Raw genomic sequence first — 25,486 nt, forward strand, 5'->3', positions numbered from 1 at the left:
AATAACTGGGATAAAAATACACACCCTGTTCCAACACCCACTCAGCAGTTTAGTTAGGGATTTTTTTTGTCAAAAAATGGTCTCCAGACCACCATCATTCCCTCGTCTCCTGTCCTCTTCGATGTTGCCTGTTATTGTGTTCCAGTGGTTGCTACACTATATTGCCAAAAGTATTTGGCCACCTGCCTTTACTCACATATGAACTTGAAGTGCCATCCCATGGAATTGTCCAAAATGTTTTGGTATCCTGGAGCATTCAAAGTTCCTTTCACTGGAACTAAGGGGCCAAGCCCAACTCCTGAAAAGCAACCCCACACCATAATTCCTCCTCCACCAAATTCCACACTCGGCACAATGCAGTCCGAAATGTAGCGTTCTCCTGACAACTTTCAAACCCAGACAGGTTCATCAGATTGCCAGATGGAAAAGCGTGATTCATCACTCCAAAGAAGGCGTCTCCACTGATCTAGAGTCCAGTTGCGACGTGCTTTACACCACTGCATCCCACGCTTTGCATTGGACTTGGTGATGCATGGCTTAGATGCAGCTGCTCGGCCATGGAAACCCATTCCATGAAGCTCTCTGCGTACTGTACGTGGGCTAATTGGAAGGTGACATGAAGTTTGGAGCTCTGTAGCAACTGACTGTGCAGAAAGTCTTTGCACTATGCGTTTCAGCATCCGCTGACCCCTCTCTGTCAGTTTACGTGGCCTACCACCTGGTGGCTGACTTGCTTTTGTTCCCAAACTCTTCACTTTTCTTATAATAAAGTTGATTTTGGAATATTTAGGAGCGGGGAAATTTCTCGACTGAATTTGTTGTACAGGTAGCATCCTATGACAGTTCCACGCTGGAAATCACTGAGAGCGGCCCATTCTTTCACAAATGTTTGTAGAAACAGTCTCCATGCCTAAGTGCTTGATTTGATACACCGGGCCGAGTGATTAGGACACCTGACTCTCATCATTTGGATGGGTGGCCACATACTTTTGGCAATATAATGTATGTTTCTTCTTCTTTGATTTTGTCGGATCACATTTGTTCACGTGAGATTTGGGACTTGGAGGACTGGAGTCTGGCTCGGTGGTGGGGCAGAATTGCAATATGCGTGTTGTGTTGATGTGATGGTAGCACACCACACACATAACCATTAAAACTGTTCAATGCTATTTTTTTATATTTGTGTGAGAATTGCAACGGATACAAAATGTCTTTAGATGTAGAAAATTGTTGTGTAGCCACGTTAAGTCACACATCGCAAGATACAGCATCCATGACATGTTTCTATGGTTCAACCTTGCTATTATTAGTTATGCCACTTTGTCTACTTGTGCTCAAGGTTAAATACACACTTCACACATTATCACATATAGCACACGTCTCAGAAAAGTAGATCTGTGTGCTGCTCTTCTGTCCAATAAAATTCTGTGAACCGTTACTCACAACCTGACTGATCCTTGGTGCTGTTCAACAAAAGATTACTTCGTAACTATTCTTACTTTCACTAACTTTCGTCTCTCTTCCCTTCGTCTCCCGCTGCAATGTATGCGCACCCTCACTAGTGATGGGTGAGTCATGATTGAATCAACCTTTTTTACTGAATCAGGACTCAGAGGTTCAGTCCAATGACTTATCCTACTACGGCTGGTTTAAATTAAAAAAGAAAGCAGTCAATACGTACAAACCCCGTTTCCATATGAGTTGGGAAATTGTGTTAGATGTAAATATAAACGGAATACAATGATTTGCAAATCCTTTTCAACTCATATTCAATTGAATGCACTACAAAGACAACATATTTGATGTTCAAACTCGTAAACTTTTTTTATTTTTTTGCAAATAATAATTAACTTAGAATTTCATGGCTGCAACACGTGCCAAAGTAGTTGGGAAAGGGCATGTTCACCACTGTGTTGCATCACCTTTTTTTAACAACACTCAATAAACGATTGGGAACTGAGGAAACTAATTGTTGAAGCTTTGAAAGTGGAATTCTTTCCCATTCTTGTTTTATGTAGAGTTTCAGTCGTTCAACAGTCCGGGGTGTCCGCTGTCGTATTTTACGCTTCATAATGCGCCACACATTTTCGATGGGAGACAGGTCTGGACTGCAGGCGGGCCAAGAAAGTACCCGAATTCTTTTTTTACGAAGCCACGCTGTTGTAACACGTGCTGAATGTGGCTTGGCATTGTCTTGCTGAAATAAGCAGGGGGGTCCATGATAATGGCGGCGCTTAGATGGCAGCATATGTTGTTCCAAAACCTGTATGTACCTTTCAGCATTAATGGCGCCTTCACAGATGTGTAAGTTACCCATGCCTTGGGCACTAATACACCCCCATACCATCACAGATGCTGGCTTTTCAACTTTGCATCGATAACAGTCTGGATGGTTCGCTTCCCCTTTGGTCCGGATGACACGATGTCGAATATATTTCCAAAAACAATTTGAAATGTGGACTCGTCAGACCACAGAACACTTTTCCACTTTGCATGAGTCCATCTTAGATGATCTCGGGCCCAGAGAAGCCGGCGGCGTTTCTGGATGTTGTTGATAAATGGCTTTCGCTTTGCATAGTAGAGCTTTAACTTGCACTTACAGATGTAGCGACCAACTGTATTTAGTGACAGTGGTTTTCTGAAGTGTTCCTGAGCCCATGTGGTGATATCCTTTAGAGATTGATGTCGGCTTTTGATACAGTGCCGTCTGAGGGATCGAAGGTCACGGTCATTCAATGTTGGTTTCCGGCCATGCCGCTTACGTGGAGTGATTTCTCCAGATTCTCTGAACCTTTTGATGATATTATGGACCGTAGATGTTGAAATCCCTAAATTTCTTGCAATTGCACTTTGAGAAACGTTGTTCTTAAACTGTTTGACTATTTGCTCACGCAGTTGTGGACAAAGTGGTGTACCTCGCCCCATTCTTTCTTGTGAAAGACTGAGCATTTTTTGGGAAGCTGTTTTTATACCCAATCATGGCACCCACCTGTTCCCAATTAGCCTGCACACCTGTGGGATGTTCCAAATAAGTGTTTGATGAGCATTCCTCAACTTTATCAGTATTTATTGCCACCTTTCCCAACTTCTTTGTCACGTGTTGCTGGCATTAAATTCTAAAGTTAATGATTATTTGCAAAAAAAAAAAAAAAAGTTTATCAATTTGAACATCAAATATGTTGTCTTTGTAGCATATTCAACTGAATATGGGTTGAAAATGATTTGCAAATCATTGTATTCCGTTTATATTTACATCTAACACAATTCCCCAACTCATATGGAAACGGGGTTTGTACTTTGGTGTCTCCCAGGTCAATTGTTAACTCTGCCACCCTCTGATTCCTGTACATGTAAGTTTATGTTTGGTAGCTACTCTCAAGCTAAGTTTTTTGTATAACCTTTCAATACCTTCCCGTGTCGTCGGCACGTTTATCTTTTGTACTTTTTTTGCCCTCGTCAGTGGAATAAACATTCACCTTACCTGCACTGCTGTTCCTGCCGCCTCCTGCCTGTTTCTCTGCATCTTCATACCTGCCAACTTTTGAAATCAGAAAAACCTAGTATGATTGATTGCATTCAGACAGGTTAAAATGTTGCTAAATCCATCACTTTTCTATCAGTCACAGTGACTTTTCAAAACAAAAATATTACAGCAAAAATCATATGGGTTGATTGACATGTTTAGTCTGTAAGCTAACTTCAATAGTTTGAAATTATTTTGACAGTTAATGCCAGTTATCCTGTCAACCTTTCACAAGACTTCAATTTGTTACTTGAAAGTATAAACAGTATAAACACTTTTTACAGTAAACAAATGGTAAAACAGTACTAAACAATTCCATTAAAAAAAAAATTGGTGTCATTATTAACTTTCTGTCCAAGCTTGTATAATCTACTGCCTTGTTCAATTGTAAAAAATATTCTGTGCCTAAAATTCACATTTCTATCACAATTATCATACTGTAAACATGGTAAGCTAACTTCATTAAAATTAATAGTCCTGTCAATAGCATGGAATTACAATTCAAATGTAGTTTTTTTGTAAGCCTTTCAAAAGAATTCAAAATATGAAAAATTAATGAAAATTAATTGAAGCCATCAGACACTTGAAAAGTGGCACATCACATCTCTAATGTAATCATTTGAACTTTTCAACAGAAATAGCACTGCAAAAATATTAAGGACATACTTCTGTATTTTGGTAGTTATGCTGTCAACATTTAACAAGATTTCTTCAACTTGGACTTGAAAGCATAAATAGTATAAACACTTTTAACAGTATAACAGTACTAAACAATTCCAATAGATAACATTGGTGTCATTACCTTTTTCTGGCTAAAATCCGAAAAACGTTGAAAGTTTTCCACTTGTATCGCTAGCAACGGCATTAGACTTGTGTTTTTTTGTCCCAACGTGGTCTTTTACATCGCTAATTCCTCCGTGTCCGATCGAAAAATCTTGTCTGCACAAGGTGCAATTCGCGTAGTGTTCACCCTTTTTGGAACGGATAATTATTCCCGGATAGGCTTTTGAATATTCTTCACGGAATGACTGCAGTTTTCTTTTCGGTTTAAGACTCGTTTGCGATTTTTCTCCGGCTGATTCCATGATCGTTCGCTCGTTTGGAAACAATGGCAACAGGTGCCTCGTGCTTGGCAGCGGTGCTATAAATAGCCTCGCGCATGGCATTCGGAATGGCTCGATAGGAAGTTACGGGAAGCAGTGTTGATTGTGATTGTTGTTACGCGATTTCGTGAATAAAACTTAAAAAAAAATTATTTTTTTTAATTAATGAAAAACCGTATTTTTTATCACTGCAACCGTAACCGTAGGTTGATGAAAACCGTACTAATTACGGGAAAACCGGAGTAGTTGGCAGGTATGCATCTTTGAGAACTCGACTATCGCAGCAATGCAACCCGAACGTAACAGATTGACCCAGCCAGAAGTGTTCCTCGTGATGGGAGAAAGAAGAAGAATATACGAGGAGATGAGAGCTGAAGCACGGATGCCGTGGGGTATGAGGAGGAAAAGAACGACATAGAAGACTTTACTTCTGAGGCAGTGGCTGCTTGGGAATCGCTGATGTCTGAAGTCGTGGACATCAATTCCAATTCCCAGAGGAAGAGGGAATGTCCCGTTCTCGCCGCGGGAAATAAAACCAAGTGTGTTCTACACACAAACTTCCTTTATGCTGGCATCCGTGCCGACAGCTCCTCCCCCTCCGCTGCTGCAACCTCAATTTGGTAATCTAAATGCTAATATGTTGTATATTTGTTGGTCATGTGATGGGTGATGAGCCAAGAAGACGCCAACGAGGAATCGTCGAACAAAAAGCTTTATTTGTTTCAGCGAGCCTCAGACTGGAACTGCAGCTTCCAGGAGAAAGAGTATGGGCTTGATTACTCTTCTGATGTCCTCTCGCACCACTCCCCTAAATACCTTTTACACGAAGACCCCCACTCTTCGTAACTCTAGCCTTGGAGCCGGCCAGTCTGGACAAAGCCCAGAAAAATGGGCTGCATGGTCGAGTCGCCTGAAGAAAGCCATCATTTCAAATTACTTTGTTCCAGAAGTTTTGAGGCTTGTCTCTGTGCTGTTTGGCGTAATGTAAGCGGGATACTTTGTGACATTTGCGCAGAAATGGCTTTCTTCTGGCGACTTGACCGTGCAGCCCATTTTTCTTCAAGTGCCTCCTTATTGTGCATCTTGAAACAGACACAGCACAATTTTTCAGAGAGTTCTGTATTTCAGCTGAAGTTATTTGTGGATTTTTCTTTGCATCTCAAACAATTTTCCTGGCAGTTGTGGCTGAAATCTTTGCTGGTCTACCTGAATCCCTCATTTTCTACTTCTTAATCAGTGTTTGAACACTGCTGATTGGCATTCTCAATTCCTTGGATATCTTTTTATACCCCTTTCCTGTTTTATGCAATTCAATTACCTTTTCTCGCAGATCCTTTGACAATTATTTTGCCTTCCCCATGACTCAGAATCCAGAAACATCTGTGCAGCACTGGATGAAAGATGCAATGGCCTGTCAGAAGCCCAGAAACTCACTGACCTTTTATACACACACATTAATTACAAACAAACAGGTCACAGGTGAGGATTGGAACCTTGATTAGCCATTCAAACCTGTTTGTGTCAACTTTTGTGCATGTTATCAGATCAAAGTCACTGGGGTATGTAAACTTTTGATCAGGGTCATTTGGGTACTTTCTTTTGTCATTTTGATTTAAAAAGAGTAAACAGTTGTTTGCAAAATAAATAGCTTCACACAACCATTAAGCATGAGTGAAAGAAAGGTTTTTGTGTTATCATTCATATTCTCTGAAGAATGGCAGAGAAATCATAAATTCTCCCAGGGTATGTAAACTTATGAGCACGACTGTATATTTTACTGTAAAATTTAGGGAGTTTTTTTTTTTTTTTTTTTACAACATATCACTGTAAGTTGAAAAAAACAACCAATGTTTGTTTTTTTACAGTAAAATTAAGTCGACTGAGCTGCCAGTTAATGTTTTTTTTAACTGTAAAATCCCCGGTTCATGATTTTAGGGTACCACATTTTATTATGGTAAAGAACTAGCAGCTGAGTTGCAAACATTAAATTAAACAGCGGCACTGTATTTCTATTTACAGTGATGTATTGTAAAAATAATCATTAAAATTAAAGCTGCAAGCAGCGATGGACGGGACCGACTTTGACGGCACATAAAATCCAAACCGGAGCAGTAATTAAAACTCTTTGGTCAATTTTTAATCAGAAGGGTTCAATCCCTCTCCTGTGGTAGTTTGATGCCGACACGACAAACGCGCTCAGAGGAGATAATGTTTGAAAAAAAGATGACCGGTTTTTACAAAACTTTTGTTTTGAAGGGGGAATTGCAAACTTCCTGTTGATTTTTGCTGGGGTTTGTCAATATATGAAATGTAGGTCTAAGTGAGACCTACATAGAGGTTTTTGTTTCCTACTGGAAGTTACAGGCAGTTTTGTCTGTTTTCTTCCTAGGAGCAGTTGTGTCTGTTTTCTTCCTAGGGGGCGCTAGAGCGCAATTTTGAGTTTTGGGGTTGGTTTTTTTTATTAGATAGCAATTTTTGCCAGTCCTGATGTGTGTGTCCAGTTTGGTGAGTTTTGAAGCATGTTAAGGGGGTCAAATTACAGCTCAAAGAGGCAAAAGTGACTGTTTTTAGTAAACTTTTGTTTTGAAGGGGGAATTGCCAACTTCTTGTTGATTTTTGCTGAAGGATGTCAATGTATGAAATCTAGATAGAAATCTACATAGAGGTTTTTGTTTCATGTCTCTATGACATTCCTACCGGAAGTTACAAGCAGTTCTGTCTGTTTTAACCTAGGGGGCGTTAGAGCGCAATTTTGAGTTTTGGGTTGGGTTTTTTTATTAGATAGCAATTTTTGCCAGTCCTGATGTGTGTGTCCAGTTTGGTGAGTTTTGAAGCATGTTAAGGGGGCCAAATTACAGCTCAAAGAGGCAAAAGTGACTGTTTTTAGTAAACGTTTGTTTTGAAGGGGGAATTGCCAACTTCCTGTTGTTTTTTTTGTTTTTTTATCTCTACAACATTCCTACCGGAAGTTACAAGCAGTTTTGTCTGTTTTTTCCTAGGGGGCGCTAGAGTGCAATTTTGAGTTTTGGGGTTTGGTTTTTTGATAAGATCGCAATTTTCGTAATCTGTTGAATCGCTTAAGCCGCTGAAATCCGAGTCTGAATCCGAGCTAATGTCGCTATAGCTTGCTGTTCTATCCGCCATGTTTGTTTGTATTGGCATCACTGTGTGACGTCACAGGAAAATGGACGGGTGTATATAACGATGGTTAAAATCAGGCACTTTGAAGCTTTTTTTTAGGGATATTGCGTGATGGGTAAATTTTTTTTAAAAACTTCGAAAAATAAAATAAGCCACTGGGAACTGATTTTTAATGGTTTTAACCCTTCTGAAATTGTGATAATGTTCCCCTTTAAGGACAAATTTGCTCTTCGATTGCAATAATAAAGATATGTTTAATGTACCCTAAGATTTTTTTGTTAAAATAAAGCCAATAATGCCATTTTTTAGTGGTTCCCTTTATTTAGAAAAGTATAGAAATACATTTTGGTACCAGTACTAAAATATTGGTATTGGGACAACCCTAATTTGAATGAACTCCTACATCGTCACTAATGTACTATTGCATGGCTTTTCTAAAATCCGGACTCTAGTCTTGATATGGATTGCGAGGCATGTAAGTCTGAACCCAGTGAGGACCCAACCAGCTCACCTAATTTTCTCAATTTCAAAACATTAAGTACATTTATTTTAGGTACTGGTGGAAAATAAATCAAGAAATGGATTGCATGTTAATTTGACTAATTTTCATTCATTACTAGTTTCTATGTAACTGTTTCTATATGGTTTTACTTTCTTTTTTATTCAAGAAAATGTTTTTAATTTATTTATCTTATTTTATAAACTTTTTTAAAAAGTACCTTATCTTCACCATACCTGGTTGTCCAAATTAGGCATAATAATGTGTTAATTCCACGACTGCATGTATCGGTTGATATCGGTATCGGTTGATATCGGTACCAGTAATTAAAGAGTTGGACAATGTCGGAATATAGGATATCGGCAAAAAGCCATTATCGGACATCGCTAGTTTTAGATGATACCACAAATTTAGGTATCGATCCGATACCAAGTAGTTACAGGATCATACATTGGTCATATTCAAAGTCCTTGTGTGTTCAGGGACATATTTACTGACTTTATAAACAAAAAGGAAAAAAGATTTTGTGACGATAAAAAATATCGATGTAATCATAGTAGTATCGACTAGATACGCTCCTGTATTTGGTATCATTACAGTGGATGTCAGGTGTAGATCCGCCCAAGGCATTTGTTTACATTCAGGCGCGCTAGCTTTTGTTAGCGGTGACGCCGGTGAGCTATTGTATCCTCCTACGGTGTGTAGTGAAGCATGTTTAGCTATTCCTCGTCCTGCAGTGATAATGATACTTGTAAGAAACTTACTTTATTTGTCGCCAAAGAGGCGAGGATTAGCAATGTAGAAGTAGCTACAACACTGCAGACGGCGGATGGATGTTAGCTGCTTTAAAGCACTTCTTCCGGATAGCTTCACCTATATCTAGGCCAAAATGCGTTCATTCTCCCTTTTCTGTCTACACACCGTGTCTGCTTGTTAGTACTCCGTGATTGTGCGCTGCCGAACACGCTCCTCTGCTTGTAAAACCAGCAATGCCCAGGAACCGGTACTTTTCAAACAGAGTATAGGACCGTTTTTGATTCATTAGTGCCGCGATACTACAGTATACTAGTACCGCTATACCGTACAACCCTAATTCAAATAGGACTTCCAAAAAAGAAAGGTTATTCTCCTGTGTGTGTTTTGAAATAATTGATTTTTAGATGCATCGCAAATTCGTACATGCACGATTATAAAATTGATTAGTAAACGTCGATAATCTTTTTATTTATTGTATGTAAAGTAGGGCTGTCAAAGTTAACGCGATAACACGTAAACTATACATTTCAATAACTGCACTAATTTTTTTTATCGGGCGATTAACGTGAACACTTCCTTTTTGACATATCAGGTTCAAAACCGTGGCAAGTTGTTCTCCCGACAAAAGACTATTTCCCGCCGCGAGGCGACATCCCTGCAGCAAACGCCTGCTGCGCGTGTCGTTCAGAGGTGGGATGTGCTTCACTTCAGTGTTCAGGATACGGTTGAGGTGCAGTGATAACATAACATTTCGATTGTCACTGTGACTGATTTAGTAAATACGATGACATAAAAGCTCAACAGAAATGAAAAACGGCCGGCAGTGTGTCAAAAGGAGATTTTTTTAAATTGCAAACTGTTGATCCGACATTAAAACATGTCAAGACACTTTCTCAGAACAATCACACAAAATAAAAGCGCTACGCTATACATTCGGTTTAACTAAATTTAGGATTTCTCTTTGATGTACGGCTTTATATTAGCCGCCACACCTAACAAAATAAAGTAATATAATGTATTGTAGCGTCCAGAAGAAAACAAAGCCTGGCTTACTTTTTATCTTTTATTGCCAATTTTATGACAACAACAGGCCAAATTCCAACAAGTATTTCCCGTGCTTCACTTCAAGACACACAGCACTTGTTTATTCTCCACCGACACGGTGTGTTTAAAGACCACCTTACCGAGCGATCCGACCAGCTCCTTTGTTATAGGTCTCTTATGTTCCAGTTTTGCACAAATTTACATTTGTTTAATTTTTTAAAGTTGCAAGTGATAAACTCATATTTAGTGAAACGAAAAGAAATGTACAACTGCATCAATACACATAAATAAAAGATGTATCAATAATCAATTTGGAATCAAATCGTGAGGTGCCCAAAGATTCCCACCTCTAATGTTTTACCATCTCATGTCTTTGCATACTATTTTTGTGAGAGAATCTTTTACCACACACTGAACAACTGAAAGGTTTTTCTCCTGTGTGTGTTCTCATGTGTGACAGCATTTTTCTCCTTTCAGTGAACTTTCTTCCACAGTTTGAGCAACTGAAAAGGTCTTCTCCGGTGTGTGTTCTCATGTGTGACAGCATTGTTCTCCTTGCAGAGAACTTTTTTCCACAGTTTGAGCAACTGAAAGGTTTTTCTCCTGTGTGAGTCTGCATGTGTAGTATCAACCTAGAGTTTACAACAAAGCCTTTAGCGCAAATGGAACACATAAAAGGTTTTACTCCTGTGTGTGTTTTAATGTGTGATTGCATGGGACGTTCCCTTGAGAATCTTTCACTGCAAACTGGACAACTGAAAGGTTTTTCTCCTGTGTGTGTCCTCATGTGTCGCGTCAATTCACTGTTTCTAACAAAACCTTTGGCACAAACGGAACAACTATAGTGTATGTGTGTTTTCATGTGTCTTCGCAAAATACATTCTTTAGATAACGTTTTACCACAAACTGAACAATTGAAAGGTTTTTGTCTCGTGTGTGATTCCATATTTACATTATCGTGTGACGCGTGGTCACCATCTGACAGTGGAGCTAAGAGCTTGTCTGCTTGTGATCCTCCACAGTGGTCTCCATCGGTTTCTGTTGTCATGAGTTGTGGTGAGCTGCGGCTTGAAGGTTCAACGGCTCTGTTGTCCTTACTTGGACTGTGGTGAAGCTGTGAGGACTCAGGTGGTTTCTCTTCATGGTCTTCAGTCTTCACAGAGACACCAGTCAAGTGAAACTTGGTGAGATCAGCCTCCTCCTGCCCTAGAAGACACTCTTCCTTCTGAGTGATCCAGAGTTCTTCCTCTTCCTTTTTAATGTGGGGTGTCTGTGGCGCCTCCTGCTTCAAAGTGAAGCTTCTCCCCTGCGGCTGAGGGAGACCTTCTTCTTGACGTCCAATCAACTGCTGGGCATCTGCAAAAACACAAACAAAACACATTTTAAAATCTCTAAAGGCTTAGTGGCCACATGTGTGGACAGCACCTTTTAGCTGTTATCTCCAAAATTGTGTACACTACTGAATTGGGGTCTCATGGCCGCTTATGTGGACACTTATACTGCCATCTGGTGGTGTCAGAAGAGTATAACATACAATGGAATTTGGAGGGAAAAAAAGTGTAAAAATAAGAATTAGCATGTCACTAAACATGAAGTACACATTTGTGTACTTATGGACTAAGTACATCATATCAAAAGATGATTCTTAGTTTTTATTCTAATTAGGGTCCAATAAGCCTAAATAGCAAAGAGAAATAAAAAAAAGCATGTACACAAACAGCTTGGGCCTTAAGAGGTTATTAAGACGCCATTTTTTTAGTTCCTTGACTTGTGTACGCCGCCTTCCGCCCACATTCAGCTGGGATAGAAGAACGACATAGAAGACTTTACTTCTGAGGCAGTGGCTGCTTGGGAATCGCTGATGTCCGAAGTCGTGGACATCAATTCCAATTCCCAGAGGAAGAGGAAATGTCCCATTCTCACCGCGGGAAATAAAACAAAGTGTGTTTTACACACAAACTTCCTTTATGCTGGCATCCGTGCTGACAGCTCCTCCCCCTCCGCTGCTGCAACCTCAATTTGGTAATCTAAATGCTAATATGTTGTATATTTGTTGGTCATGTGATGGGTGATGAGCCAAGAAGACGCCAACGAGGAATCGTCGAACAAAAAGCTTTATTTGTTTCAGCGAGCCTCAGACTGGAACTGCAGCTTCCAGGAGAAAGAGTATGGGCCTGATGACTCTTCTGATGTCCTCTCGGACCACTCCCCTAAATACCTTTTACACGAAGACCCCCACTCTTCGCAACTCTAGCCTTGGAGCCGGCCAGTCTGGACAAAGCCCAAAAAAATGGGCTGCATGGTCGAGTCGCCAGAAGAAAGCCATCACTCCAAATTACTTTGTTCCCGAAGTTTTGAGGCTTGTCTCTGTGCTGTTTGGCGTAATGTAAGCGGGATACTTTGTGACATTTGCGCAGAAATCTTGAAACAGCCACAGCACAATTTTTCAGAGAGTTCTGTATTTCAGCTGAAGTTATTTGTGGATTTTTCTTTGCATCGCAAACAATTTTCCTGGCAGTTGTGGCTGAAATCTTTGCTGGTCTACCTGAATCCCTCATTTTCTACTTTTTAATCAGCGTTTGAACACTGCTGATTGGCATTCTCAATTCCTTGGATATCTTTTTATACCCCTTTCCTGTTTTATGCAGTTCAATTACCTTTTCTCGCAGATCCTTTGACAATTCTTTTGCCTTCCCCATGAGTCAGAATCCAGAAACATGTGTGCAGCACTAGATGAAAGATGCAATTGTCTGTCAGAAGCCTCCATTCACTCCTGCGGCCCCAAAAGGGACAAGCGGTAGCAAATGGGTGGATGAATGGATGTTCCTAAACATTGCATGCCTACACTTTGTGGAGAAGGATGAACATCTGTATGGGTCAAGTCATACAGTCCTTGGTTTTCTGTCATCTTCATTACTGTCCTATAATATGGTCCGCTACGACTAAGTCTGACCTGAACAAACTGCAACTTGTTCAGAACAGAGCGGCTAGACTGGTACTTAAATGTTCTTTGCGCACTAATATTTCATTTATGCATTCACGCCTGTCCTGGTTGTCTGTTGAACAAAAGATGCATTGTAGTCTCCTTATGTTCTTTAGAACTATCATTTTAGATCAATCACCAGTAGGGATGTCCCGATCCGATATTTGGATCGGATCGGCTGCCGATATTTGCCAAAAATTGCGTATCGGCAAGACATGGGAAAATGCCGATCCAGATCCAGTTTAAAAAAAAACTCCGGTCCGTGTTTTCCAACGCACCGATTTAAATAATACATTCCACTTTTCTGCTGCTCCGTAATTTCCGTTCCGCATTTTCCAGCACACCTTCAACACATCCACAGGTCTGTGGATTCTCACGCAGTTGCTTTTAGCTGCTGGCATTACACGACAGGCTCTTCTCACTCTTTCCTGTGTCTCCCTCTCACAGACAGCGAGCGCACCTTCTTACACACGTCACATACTGTCACGTCATACGTCACATACTGTCACGTCACACGTCACATACGTATACGTCCTCCCCGAGCAGAGAGGTAGCAGCATGGCTAACGTTAGCTGTGATGCTAGCGCAGCCGTGCGAGCAACGCTCCCTCTAAGGTGCGAGCCTGTGCAATTGCGCACTGTTTAAGCGTCCTCTGCGCATAGCAAATCTATGCCACGCACAAAAAACATTTTGAAAATCAAGACTACATTTCCTGCAAATGGGTACCGGTACATTTCTACCCTATATTTTAACTTTAGATTTATTCTCATATCAAACTCTTTTGGCTGTCTTTTTGACACTTACATCCGGCGCCCCCCTCCACACCCTGGATTATAAATAATGTAAATAATTCAATGTGATTATCTTGTGCGATGACTGTATTATGATGATAGTATATATCTGATAGTATATATCTGTATCATGAATCAATTTAAGTGGACCCCGACTTAAACAAGTTGATAAACTTATTGGGGTGTTACCATTTAGTGGTCAATTGTACGGAATATGTACTTCACTGTGCAACCTACTAATAAAAGTCTCAATCAATCAATCAAAACACATAGAATCATCATACTGCTGTGATTATATGCATTAAGTGTTCATTCAAGGCTAAGGCAAAATATCGAGATATATATCGTGTATCGCAATATGGCCTTAAAATATCGCAATATTAAAAAAAGGCCATATCGCCCAGCCCTAGTTCAATGATGCCATTTCTGTTTGTCATGTATAATTTTGTCTATTTTGTGTTTATCCTTGAATAAACAGGTCAGTTTCTTGTTACCAACCATTGTGTATTATTCAAACTCCCCTAATTCAGCTGGCTAGTTGTTATCAAGAGTACTAAAACCCTTTTCAACATGATTCTGACAACTAAGTAGGCTAAATAACTTTAAACTTTAATACATGCTCGGATAGGCCAGTATCGGTCAGTATCGGTATCGGTCAGTATCAGTATCGGATCGGAAATGCAAAAACAATATCGGATCGGAAGTGCAAAAACCTGGATCGGGACATCCCTAATCACCAGGTATTACTTTTACAAACAGTTTTTGAAATCAACTAACACACATATTCATGACACTAGGAATGCCAGCAATGGCTATTTGGCACTTCCTGCTCCCAGGACCAATCTCCTCAAACATACAGTCATGTATAGATGTACATCATTCTGGAATGGGTTGCCATCTCACATTAATCTCTCACAAAGTAAATTGTCATTCAAGACAGCTTTGAAGATACACCTATTGCAGCTGCCCACATGACGTGAATTTTTAATACTGGTTTTAACTAGCTTTTTATCTTATGTTGTATTTTTCCATTGTATAATGTCTGGTAATGCATGTATTCTTTGTATTTTAGTTTTGTATGCTCCTATATGGACCCCAGGAAGACTAGCAGTCGCCTTGGCGTCAGCTAATGGGGATCCATTCAATAAATAATAAATAATAATAATAAACATCAGTTACAAACATTGTATTAGATGATATGTGGATGTTGTGCTTACTTGGACTGTGATGAAGCTGTGAGGACTCAGGTGGTTTCTCTTCATGGTCTTCAGTCTTCACAGAGACAACAGTCAAGTGAAACTTGGTGAGATCAGCCTCCTCCTGCCCTAGAAGACACTCTTCCTTCTGGGAGATCCAAAGTTCCTCTTCTTCCTCTTTAATGTGGGGGGACTGAGGCTCCTCCTTCAACTGAAGCAGAGGTTCTTCTTGATAACCAATCAGCTGCTGGACGTCTACAGGACAAACAAGAATTATTGTGAAATATGATCACTGGTTTAACAAGTTTGTATTACAATGTGATGTTTCAAAAACAATGTATTGATCCATTCTAGTACAGTATTTTTCACAGCAAAATACTGTAATCAAGATTTACTGTAACATTACAGCAAATGCCTGTAAAACTACCATACCCTTTAATATCACAGCAAGTAACTTTTTTGTATTTCCATTTCTCTCATATTGCTTAGGCTTTTTATAGTGCCTGCCTGTCTTGGGAAATATTTTTAGGTTTTATACCTCTAAAGGCTTAGTGGCCACATGTGTGGACAGCACCTTTTAGCTCTTGTCTCCAAAATTGTGTACACTACTGAATTGGGGTCTTATGGCCGCTTATGTGGACACTTACACTGCCATCTGGTGGTGTCCGAAGAGTACAACATACAATGGAATTTAAAAAAAAAGAAGTGCAAAAATAAGAATTAGCATGTCACTAAACATGAGGTACACGTTTGTGTACTTATGGACTAAGTACATCATATCAAAAGATGATTCTTAGTTTTTATTCTAATTAGGGTCCAAAAAGCCCAAATAGCAAAGAGAAATTAAAAAAAATTGTAAACAAACAGCTTGGGCCTTAAGAGGTTATTAAGATGCCATTTTTTTAGTTCCTCGACTTGTGTACGCCGCCTTCCGCCCAAATTTAGCTGGGATAGCCTCCATTCACCCCTGCAGCCCCGAAAGGGACAAGCGGTAGCAAATGGGTGGATGAATGGATGTTCCTAAAACTTGCATGCCTACACTTTGTGGAGATGGATGAACATTAGTTACAAACATTGTAAATGATATCTGGATGTTGTGCTTACTTGGACTGTGATGAAGCTGTGAGGACTCAGGTGGTTTCTCTTCATGGTCTTCAGTCTTCACAGAGACAACAGTCAGTGGAAACTTGGTGAGATCAGCCTCCTCCTGCCCTAGAAGACACGCTTCCTCCTGTGTGATCCAGAGTTCCTCCTCCTCCTTTTTAATGTGGGGTGTCTGTGGCGCCTCCTGTTCCTGGTTAACATGTGGGGGCTTTGACTCCTCCTTTTCCGTGTGAAGATGTGGTGGCTGTGGATCCTCCTGCTTCAAAGTGAAGCTTCTCCCCTGCGGCTGAGGGAGACCTTCTTCTTGATGTCCAATCAACTGCCGGGCATCTGCAAAAAGACAAACAAAACACATTTTAACTATGACATGTCAAATATTGTATAGTACATTTAAATTTAAGATGGGCAGCACAGTGGAACTGGGGTTAGTGCATGTGGTCAGGTTCAAACACCGATGACATCTATTAAACAAGAGGCAAAGAATTCAACAGAGACAGAATTAAATTTGGCTCAATTTGAGGAGAGACGCCTGGACACTGTACAAGACACTGTACTCTTGTACAGTGTCTCAGCACCCTCTGGCGAAAGATTGTACACCTCCTCCTTTATTTGGACTTTCTCTGACCACATGGCAACAGCTGCTTCCAAAGGGATGTGGGTCGTAAACAGCGTTGCCTTTGGTTACAGAACAGTTCAAAAGAAAAGGTCGTAAACAGTTCACAGAAAAGGTCATAAAACAGTTCAAAGAAGCGGTGCCTGGAGGGGAGTCTGGTCCTGCTTCCTCTTCGCTTTTGTAGTTCTTGGGTCAGACAATATCTTTCTGTTGATTACAATACATGAAAGAAACAGAACACCTTCATTTTGCTACACAGTGGAGTTTTACAAGCCTTCTTCTTGGTAGGTTCAAAGACAGCTTTCGGTCTTCTCGCCGGGAACTCATTTCAACACAAAGTTTTTGTGATAACTTAGATAAAATTATTCTAACACAATACGAAGGTCCTGAGTAGTCCTGAGTTCAATCCCGGGCTCGGGAGCTTTCTGTGTATATATATATATATATACACACATGTATATACATACATACATACACACATATATATATATATATATATATATATATATATATATATATATATATATATATATATATATATATACATACATACATACATACAGTATATATACATATATATATATACACACACAGGACTGTCTCAGAAAATTAGAATATTGTGATAAAGTTCTTTATTTTCTGTAATGCAATTAAAAAAACAAAAATGCCATACATTCTGGATTCATTACACATCAACTGAAATATTGCAAGCCTTTTATTATTTTAATATTGCTGATTATGGCATACAGCTTAAGAAAACTCAAAAATCCTATCTCAAAAAATGTTAATATTTCCTCAGACCAAGTTAAAAAAAAAGACTTATAACAGCGAAACAAAATCAAACATTTGAAAATGTCAATTAATGCACTCAGTACTTGGTTGGGAATCCTTTTGCACGGATTACTGCCATCAATGCGGCGTGGCATGGAGACAATCAGCCTGTGGCATAGCTGAGGTGTTATGGATGCCCAGGATGCTTCAATAGCGGCCTTTAGCTCATTTGCATTATTGGGTTTGGTGTCTTTCAGCTTCTTCTTCACAATACCCCACAAATTCTCTATGGGGTTCAGGTCAGGGGAGTTGGCAGGCCAATCGAGGACAGTAATGCCCTGGTCAATACACCAGTTACTGGTGGTTTTGGCACTGTGGGCAGGTGCCAGATGATGCTGGAAAATGATATCATCATCTCCATAGAGCTTTTCAACAGATAGAAGCATGTCGTGCCACTTTAGTGTTGCCAATTAACCTATCCCGCAACCCAACAAAATAATTAATAATTGTAAAAAACAGAGATTTCTTGAATATATATATATATATATATATATATATATATATATATATATATATATATATATATATATATATATACATGCATACATGCAAACATACAGTATATATATATATATATATATATATATATGTATATAGTTACCGGTATAACATAAGCTAGCCAGTGGTGTTCTTCTTATATGTTTTGGTTTGAAAAATATAACTGAGAAGTTGTGAACATCCCCTTTAAATATCTTAGAAATGGTCAATATATTCACATTCCAAAAGCACTTAAAATATTCACACCATGTTTTTGTCATCATAATAAATACTTTTATCTATGGAGATGTTTGTGGGTGGGCCAAATAAACTCTTAAAAAACATGCTTTATTATATGGTGTTTTTTTATAAAAGTCACATTGTTACAAACAGAGGAACATCAACCTCTTCACATTGTGCCTGAAACTGTTTTGTTTTCACGAACAATATAAAAACAAAGCAGTGCATCATCCTCACAAGACAATTCCCCTTTCCTACAAACAATATATTTAAGAATAGTATTAATGATGCAATACAAAGTTAGTAAACAGGTGAGAGTAGGACGTAAACAAACCTGGTCTGTGTAACACAACTTGAGGTTTATTCAAAACAGCTTCCAGTCGATGTTGTCGCTCATTCTTCTCTTTTGTTGGAGAAAGTTCCTCCTCGTACTCTGCTACCCTTCTTTCGCACATTTTCACCTATTTGATCTCTGCTTAGTGATCTGTTGATGACGTCCAAGTCTCTTTTGTTAGAAGCCGGCAAGCTAAGCTAACTAGCAAGCTAAGCTAACTAGCAAGCTAAGCTAACTAGCAAGCTTTTGATTGATTGATTGAGACTTTTATGAGTAGATTGCACAGTACAGTACATATTCCGTACAATTGACCACTAAATGGTAACACCCGAATACGTTTTTCAACTTCTTTAAGTCGGGGTCCACGTTAATCAATTCATGCTAAGCTAACTAGCAAGCTAAGCTAGCACGAGAAGCTCCAAAGTTCACGGAAACGATTAGAGTTTATTCCGACATCAATTATAAATAAAGAGTAGTTTTTCATACGGTCGATGAATCGATAAAAAAGTACACATTTGGAATTAACCTACATTTAAAGTCCTCACTGCTCACTTCTGAGCGTCGCCTGTTTCTTTCAGTCACACGACGCGATCAGTCTACGCATGCGCGAAGAGACAAGTCACTTCCTTTTACAGATATTTCACAACATAGGGGTAGGGAACCTATGGCTCTAGAGCATGGGTGTCAAACTCTGGCCCGCGGGCCAAATTTGGCCCGCCGTGTAATTTCACTTGGCCCGTGAGGTGATATCAAATTAACACTATTATGGGGCGGAATAGCTCGGTTGGTAGAGCGGCCGTGCCAGCAACTTGAGGGTTGCCGGTTCGATCCTAGTCACTGCCGTTGTGTCCTTGGGCAAGACACTTTACCCACCAGCTCCCAGTGCCACCCACACTGGTTTAAATTTAACTTAGATATTGGGTTTCACTATGTAAAGCGCTTTGAGTCACTAGAGAAAAGCGCTATATAAATATAATTCACTTCACACAACACTAGAGCTGGCCCGCCGATCATATACAGCAGCGGTGCCGCGGTGCACCGCTAATTCTCATACTTGCCGACCTTCCCGGGAGACTCCCAAATTTCAGTGCCCCTCCCGAGAATTGTAGCGTCCCCTTTTCGTCCAGTCCAACAAGTGCTGGCTCAGTTACTGTTGGAATAATTGTTTGTAAGTTATCACAAAAGAAACGTATTACATTATGTTCCTGATGAGAAGATGAATGCTGTCTTTCGAGGCCTAACAAGAGGAAGAATGCTCGTGAAACGCCACTGTGATTTCAACACGGACAGATGGCAGCATCTGCTCAACTTCCAGAGGAACTCTCTTTGAAGTGTTAAACGAACTCTCTTTGAAGTATTTCACAAACTCTCTTCCAACTATTTGGTAACCGAGGTCAACGCTATTTACGACCCGCTGCCCTCTTGAAGTCGCTGTGGTCAGGAGACGGGAGGGGTTATCCATTGTCCTCCAACACCTGCCCCAGCTGGATCCAGGAAGAGCCCAAGCCCGAGAAATCCTCTTCTTGGTCTTCAAAGCGACCGAAAACAATGACTGTTTTACATACTTCCCATTCCTGCTGTGACATGTGTTGGTGCGTGAACATTGAACATCTGAATAAAAGAGGAGACGAAAACCTTCTTTGTCAGAGCGTGGTGCAGGACTGTACAGAGAGTGCACTGGCCATGTCTCTCCTCAATATTGAGTCCAAATTGAATTCTGTCTCTGTTTGATTCCTTGCCTTTTGTCTTGTTTAATAGATGTCCTCAGTGTTTGAACGTGACATCTTATATAATATGCGCAGCTTTAGCACGCATGCAGAACTGAATGCAACGCATACTTGATCTTCAGCGATACAGGTAACAGTATAAAAACCTTTAACATTGTTAGAAATATACGTCACACTGTAAATCCACACCAAACAAGAATGACAAACACATTTTGGGAGAACATCCGCACAGTAACACAACATAAACACAACAGAACAAATACCCAGAACCCTTTGCAGCACTAACTCTTCCGAGTGTGTGTGTGTGTGTGTGGGGGGGGGGGGGGGGTATGGGTTGGAGGTAGTGGGGGTGTATATTGTAGCGTCCCGGTGTTGTGCCGGATAATGCACCCCCGGCGTAGAATGCACCCCCTGACGGGAATGTTATATCAGCTAAAGCCCACACTTAAAGGGGAACATTATCACAATTTAAGAAGGGTTAAAACCATTAAAAATCAGTTCCCAGTGGCTTATTTTATTTCTCTAAGTTTTTTTCAAAATTTTACCCATCACGCAATATCCCTAAAAAAAGCTTCAAAGTGCCTGATTTTAACCATCGTTATATACACCCGTCCATTTTCCTGTGACGTCAAACAGTGATGCCAATACAAACAAACATGGCGGATGGACAGCAAGGTATAGCGACATTAGCTCGGATTCAGACTCGGTTTTCAGCGGCTTAAGCGAAATTGAAGAAGAAACTGAAGCTATTGAGCCATATCGGGTTGAACCGTATGCAAGCGAAAACGACACGACAGCCAGCGACACGGGAGAAAGCGAGGACGAATTCGGCGATCGCCTTCTAACCAACGATTGGTATGTGTTTGTTTTTAAGTGTTGTAATGTTTTTAAGCTAAATTATTGGTAAACACAGTTTATGTATAATAATTTACGTAAAACCGCGAGTAATGAATAAAGTTTTCATCAATTAATATATTCTGTAGACATACCCTCATCCGCTCTCTTTTCCTGAAAGCTGATCTGTCCAGTTTTGGAGTTGATGTCAGCAGGCCAGGGAAGCTACCCAGCTAACAACTGCACGTTTGGAGAACGTTATAGGAGAACGTTTGGAGAACGTTAAATTGGAACGTTCGTTTGTGGAGATTTTGTTTGGTTACCAGAATGTGAGGCTTGAACGTTAGAAAATAACATAAAAAGAACAGTCTAAGAACGTTACTCGGGGACATTCCTTTCAATTCATGCATGCTTTGGGCATAATAAAACAACAAAGAAAACGAGTGTAGCAATTTGAATGACTTTATTTAACTGAAGTCAGTAAATGTTGATACAGCGTAAACAGATAAAGCTATAATTTGCTGTATTAGTCTATAATTAAACTTGATCTAGCTAGGCGAGTGCCATTCGAAATTTCACGCATGATCATTCTCGTCTCGCTTCCTTTTGCCAACCTGCAATAACAGAAATGAATGGGAGATTTTTATAATAATGTGGCAAGATGTTATTAGAAGCAGCAATTAAGACAACTTGTATTGACAAATCTGGCTATGCAAAGAAGATAATACATCAGGATGAAATTATTTATATGGTCCATGTCTTTTGTTTTAAATATTTACCTTGTGCTTGGATCCTCCGCGCCTGTGTGGGGCATACTTCAGCACCTCCGTTAGCTCGTCATAGACCTCTTGGGTTTTGACAGAATTGAATGTCATCTGGCATGCTTCTGAAATAATGTATGCAATAACAACCAGAGTTAAACATAATTAAACAAAAGATTTACTTGAGTGGAGCATTGCTATGCATTTTTTTTCCCTGTAAACTCTTGCTAAGAAAACCTCAACTTTGAATGCAGGGGAATTTGGGCCATTCCACAGTTTGTTTTCATTATTTTACTGGCATGCTGTATTCACCACAGTTTTCAAAAAGTAAAGTGTAACTTACTGACTATGACCCTGCATATGGAGAGGTCTTTCAATGGCAGTTTGCCCTTCCTCCCTGTTAGGCTGTAGTTTTCCCAGAGCTTGTTCTGTCCAATGTTCTTGACGATCGCCCTCACCCCATCCACTAAGTTGGCTCCACCAATGGCACTGAGGGCTTTGATCTGCAAAAAAACGAGAGACCAAAACAAAAATATTAAAATTAGAGCATACATTAGGTATCTCTATATCATACTTGCCAACCTTTAGACCTCCAATTTCGGGGGGTGGGTGCGGGAGGCGTGGTTGGGGCGGGGGCGTGGTTAAGAGGGGAGGAGTATATTTACAGCTAGAATTCACCAAGTCAAGTATTTCATATATATATATATATATATCCCCGCGACCCCGAAGGGAATAAGCGGTAGAAAATTGATGGATGGATGGATGGATATATATATATATATATATATATATATATATATATATATATATATAAGAAATAATTGACTTTCAGTGAATTCTAGCTATATATATATATATATATATATATATATATATATATATATATATATATATATATATATATATATATATATATATATATATATATATATAAAAGAAATACTTGAATTTCAGTGTTCATTTATTTACACATATACACACACATAACACTCATCTACTCATTGTTGAGTTAAGGCAGCGTTTCTCAAAGTGTGGGGCGCGCCCCACTGGTGGGGAATAGAGACATGACAGGTGGGGCGCGTGGAACGGGAGGAAATTTCACTTTAATTTTTTTTTTTAAAATTATATTCTTAGATTTTTTTTTTACTATGCTTTCATTTTCTATACACACTGTAAATCACTTTGTGATTCTGTCTGTGAAATCTGCTATATAAATAAATGTAAATTACTTATTTTTCCTGTAGGCTTTAAATTTCTGGAGGAGCGAAAGTTTGACAGACATAGCAACAGTAACTAATGGAGGCGGGGCTAAGCGGAACAAATTTGACGAGACAAGCGCAGCAAAATTAAAAGCTGTCCCACTGTCAAACGACGCAGTGGAGAGACGTATATGCGACATTGCAAGTGATTTTGAGGAACAACTCGTAGACAAATTAAAAGAAAGTCGTTTTGCTTTACAAGTGGACGAAGCTACTGACAGCAATAAAGACTGCCTGTTCATCGCATACGTACGCTTTGTGAATGGCGAGTCACTGTGCGAGGATTTGCTGTTTTGCAAATACATAAAAAATAGAGCCACTGCTGATGAGCTGTTCAAGATAATGGACAGTTTCCTCAAAGAACACGACCTAAATGGGAAAACTGTGTGGGCTTTTGCTCTGATGGCGCACAGACCATGGCAGGGTCAAGAAACAGGCTGTAGGCTTTAATAAAGAGGGTTGCGCCAAATGCGCATTGGACACACTGTGTCATTCACCGGGAAGCACTCGCGTCAAGGCAGCTCAGCCCCGAACTCAATGAGGTTTTAACAGATGTTGTGAGCGCGGTACATTTGATCAAAACACGACCACTGAAAGCGTGACTGTTCTCTGCACTGTGTGAGGAAATGGGAGCTGATCATACGGCCGTGCTGTTTCACAGTGAATCAAAGTGGCTCTCCCGGGGCAAAGTGCTGTCACTTGCCCTGTCTTGCCAAATGCATAGCTCCTCTTTTTTTTGGAAAGATTGCAAAGTGGCACTTTTATTTTATTTATTATTGAACTTGATGCAAGTTATTTGATTTATTATTGAACTTGATGCAAGTTATTTGATTTATTATTGAACTTGATGCAAGTTATAACACTTTTATTTGATTTATTATTGAACTTGATGCAACTTATAACACTTTTTTTGATTTATTATTGAACTTGATGCAACTTATAACACTTTTTTTGATTTATTATTGAACTTGATGCAAGTTATAACACTTTTATTTGATTTATTATTGAACTTGATGCAAGTTATAACACTTTTATTTGATTTATTATTGAACTTGATGCAAGTTATAACACTTGTATTTGATTTATTATTGAACTTGATGCAAGTTATAACACTTTTGTTTTATTTATTATTGAACTTTATGCAAGTTATTTTATTTCTTATTGAACTTGATGCAAGTTATACCACTGCTGCACAGTTATTTTATTCATTATTGAACTTGATGTTATTTTATGTTATTGAGTTTGAATGTATACAACTTGATGTTACTTGATGTTCAATAAATTTGAAAATGTTAAGCTTGGCATTAGCGTTCTGTTGTGGCGATGGGGGCAGGTGGGGCTTGAAAACTCCCCCTTGTCCAAAGTGGGGGATGACAAAAAAAGTTTGAGAACCACTGAGTTAAGGGTTGAATTGTCCATCCTTGTTCTATTCTCTGTCACTATCTTTCTAACCATGCTGAACACCCTCTCTGATGATGCATTGCTGTGTGGCACGCACCAAAGTGCTTTCATCAAATGCACTAGATGGCAGTATTGTCCTGTTTAAGAGTGTCACAACATTGCTGTTTACGGCAGACGGACTGCTTTACTGTAGACGTTCTTTATATTGTGGGAAAGCGGACTCAGGTCCGCGTGGAGCTGGAGGGGGCGTGGCCTCCAGCTCCGCCTGAATTTCGGGAGAAAATTTGTCCCGGGAGGTTTTCGGGAGAGGCGCTGAATTTCGGGAGTCTCCCGGAAAATCCGTGAGGGTTGGCAAGTATGCTCTATATTAAACTTTAATTATTTCATCTCTTCATTCTGCTTATTTACGCAAATCATACATTTAGGAGGTGTATTAGATGTACAAAAGGACTGTGGAAAATATGGGGCCATTAAAAACATGGCCCCATTAAATGTGGGCCCATTAAGTCGTTAACGTTTAAATATTCCTTTTATAAATAAACAACGGTACATGATTGTAATGGCTATAATTATGTACCAGTTTCCGTCGAAAGTCTTCATCTGCCTGCAGTTTTTCGCAGAGTAGATTGAGTTGGTCCACTGTTGTGAGTTTCTCTGGGATTAGATCGCGGACGTCAACTGGTTCGCCCCCAGTGGATTTTGCAGAAATAACTCTCAGCAGCCGCAGGATCTCGTCTTGGTTGCTCAAAATGGTTTGTAGGTTTATGTTGAACTGGACTGCTGCAATAATACAAATCAAAATTCTCCATAAAGGTCAAATATGTTGCTGTGCAACTTGTTGCGACTCCCATATTGGCAAAAAAAGAAAC

At 39.7% G+C, this 25,486-nt stretch overlaps 2 protein-coding genes across 6 annotated transcripts in view; both read right to left on the reverse strand.

The window, feature by feature from the left end:
* LOC133611214 (uncharacterized) overlaps positions 1–19,230 on the reverse strand; it is a 261,184-nt gene extending 241,954 nt beyond the window's left edge. The window contains exons 1-4 of one of the 4 annotated variants that reach the window (XM_072913690.1): positions 19,166–19,230; positions 18,636–18,785; positions 16,141–16,470; positions 15,058–15,291 (exon numbers count right to left, since the gene is read on the reverse strand). In XM_072913690.1, the coding sequence (XP_072769791.1) occupies positions 15,058–15,291; positions 16,141–16,470; positions 18,636–18,756 (685 nt within the window). In that variant the 5' untranslated portion in view covers positions 18,757–18,785; positions 19,166–19,230. Of the gene's footprint in view, positions 1–9,205; positions 11,423–15,057; positions 15,292–16,140; positions 16,471–18,635 lie in introns of those variants that run through there. The other 3 variants (XM_072913692.1, XM_072913695.1, XM_072913691.1) reach the window with 3 other exon arrangements.
* Positions 19,231–21,657: 2,427 nt separating this feature from the next.
* Positions 21,658–25,486, reverse strand: part of LOC133611918 (uncharacterized) — a 28,007-nt gene continuing 24,178 nt past the window's right edge. The window contains exons 8-11 of one of the 2 annotated variants that reach the window (XM_072913689.1): positions 25,195–25,394; positions 22,301–22,460; positions 21,976–22,082; positions 21,658–21,810 (exon numbers count right to left, since the gene is read on the reverse strand). In XM_072913689.1, the coding sequence (XP_072769790.1) occupies positions 21,772–21,810; positions 21,976–22,082; positions 22,301–22,460; positions 25,195–25,394 (506 nt within the window). In that variant the 3' untranslated portion in view covers positions 21,658–21,771. Of the gene's footprint in view, positions 21,811–21,975; positions 22,083–22,300; positions 22,461–25,194; positions 25,398–25,486 lie in introns of both variants that reach the window. The other variant, XM_061969095.2, reaches the window with a different exon arrangement.

The sequence above is a fragment of the Nerophis lumbriciformis genome, linkage group LG08, assembly GCF_033978685.3.
Source record: "Nerophis lumbriciformis linkage group LG08, RoL_Nlum_v2.1, whole genome shotgun sequence".
In the NCBI taxonomy this organism is placed as follows: Eukaryota; Metazoa; Chordata; class Actinopteri; order Syngnathiformes; family Syngnathidae; genus Nerophis; species Nerophis lumbriciformis.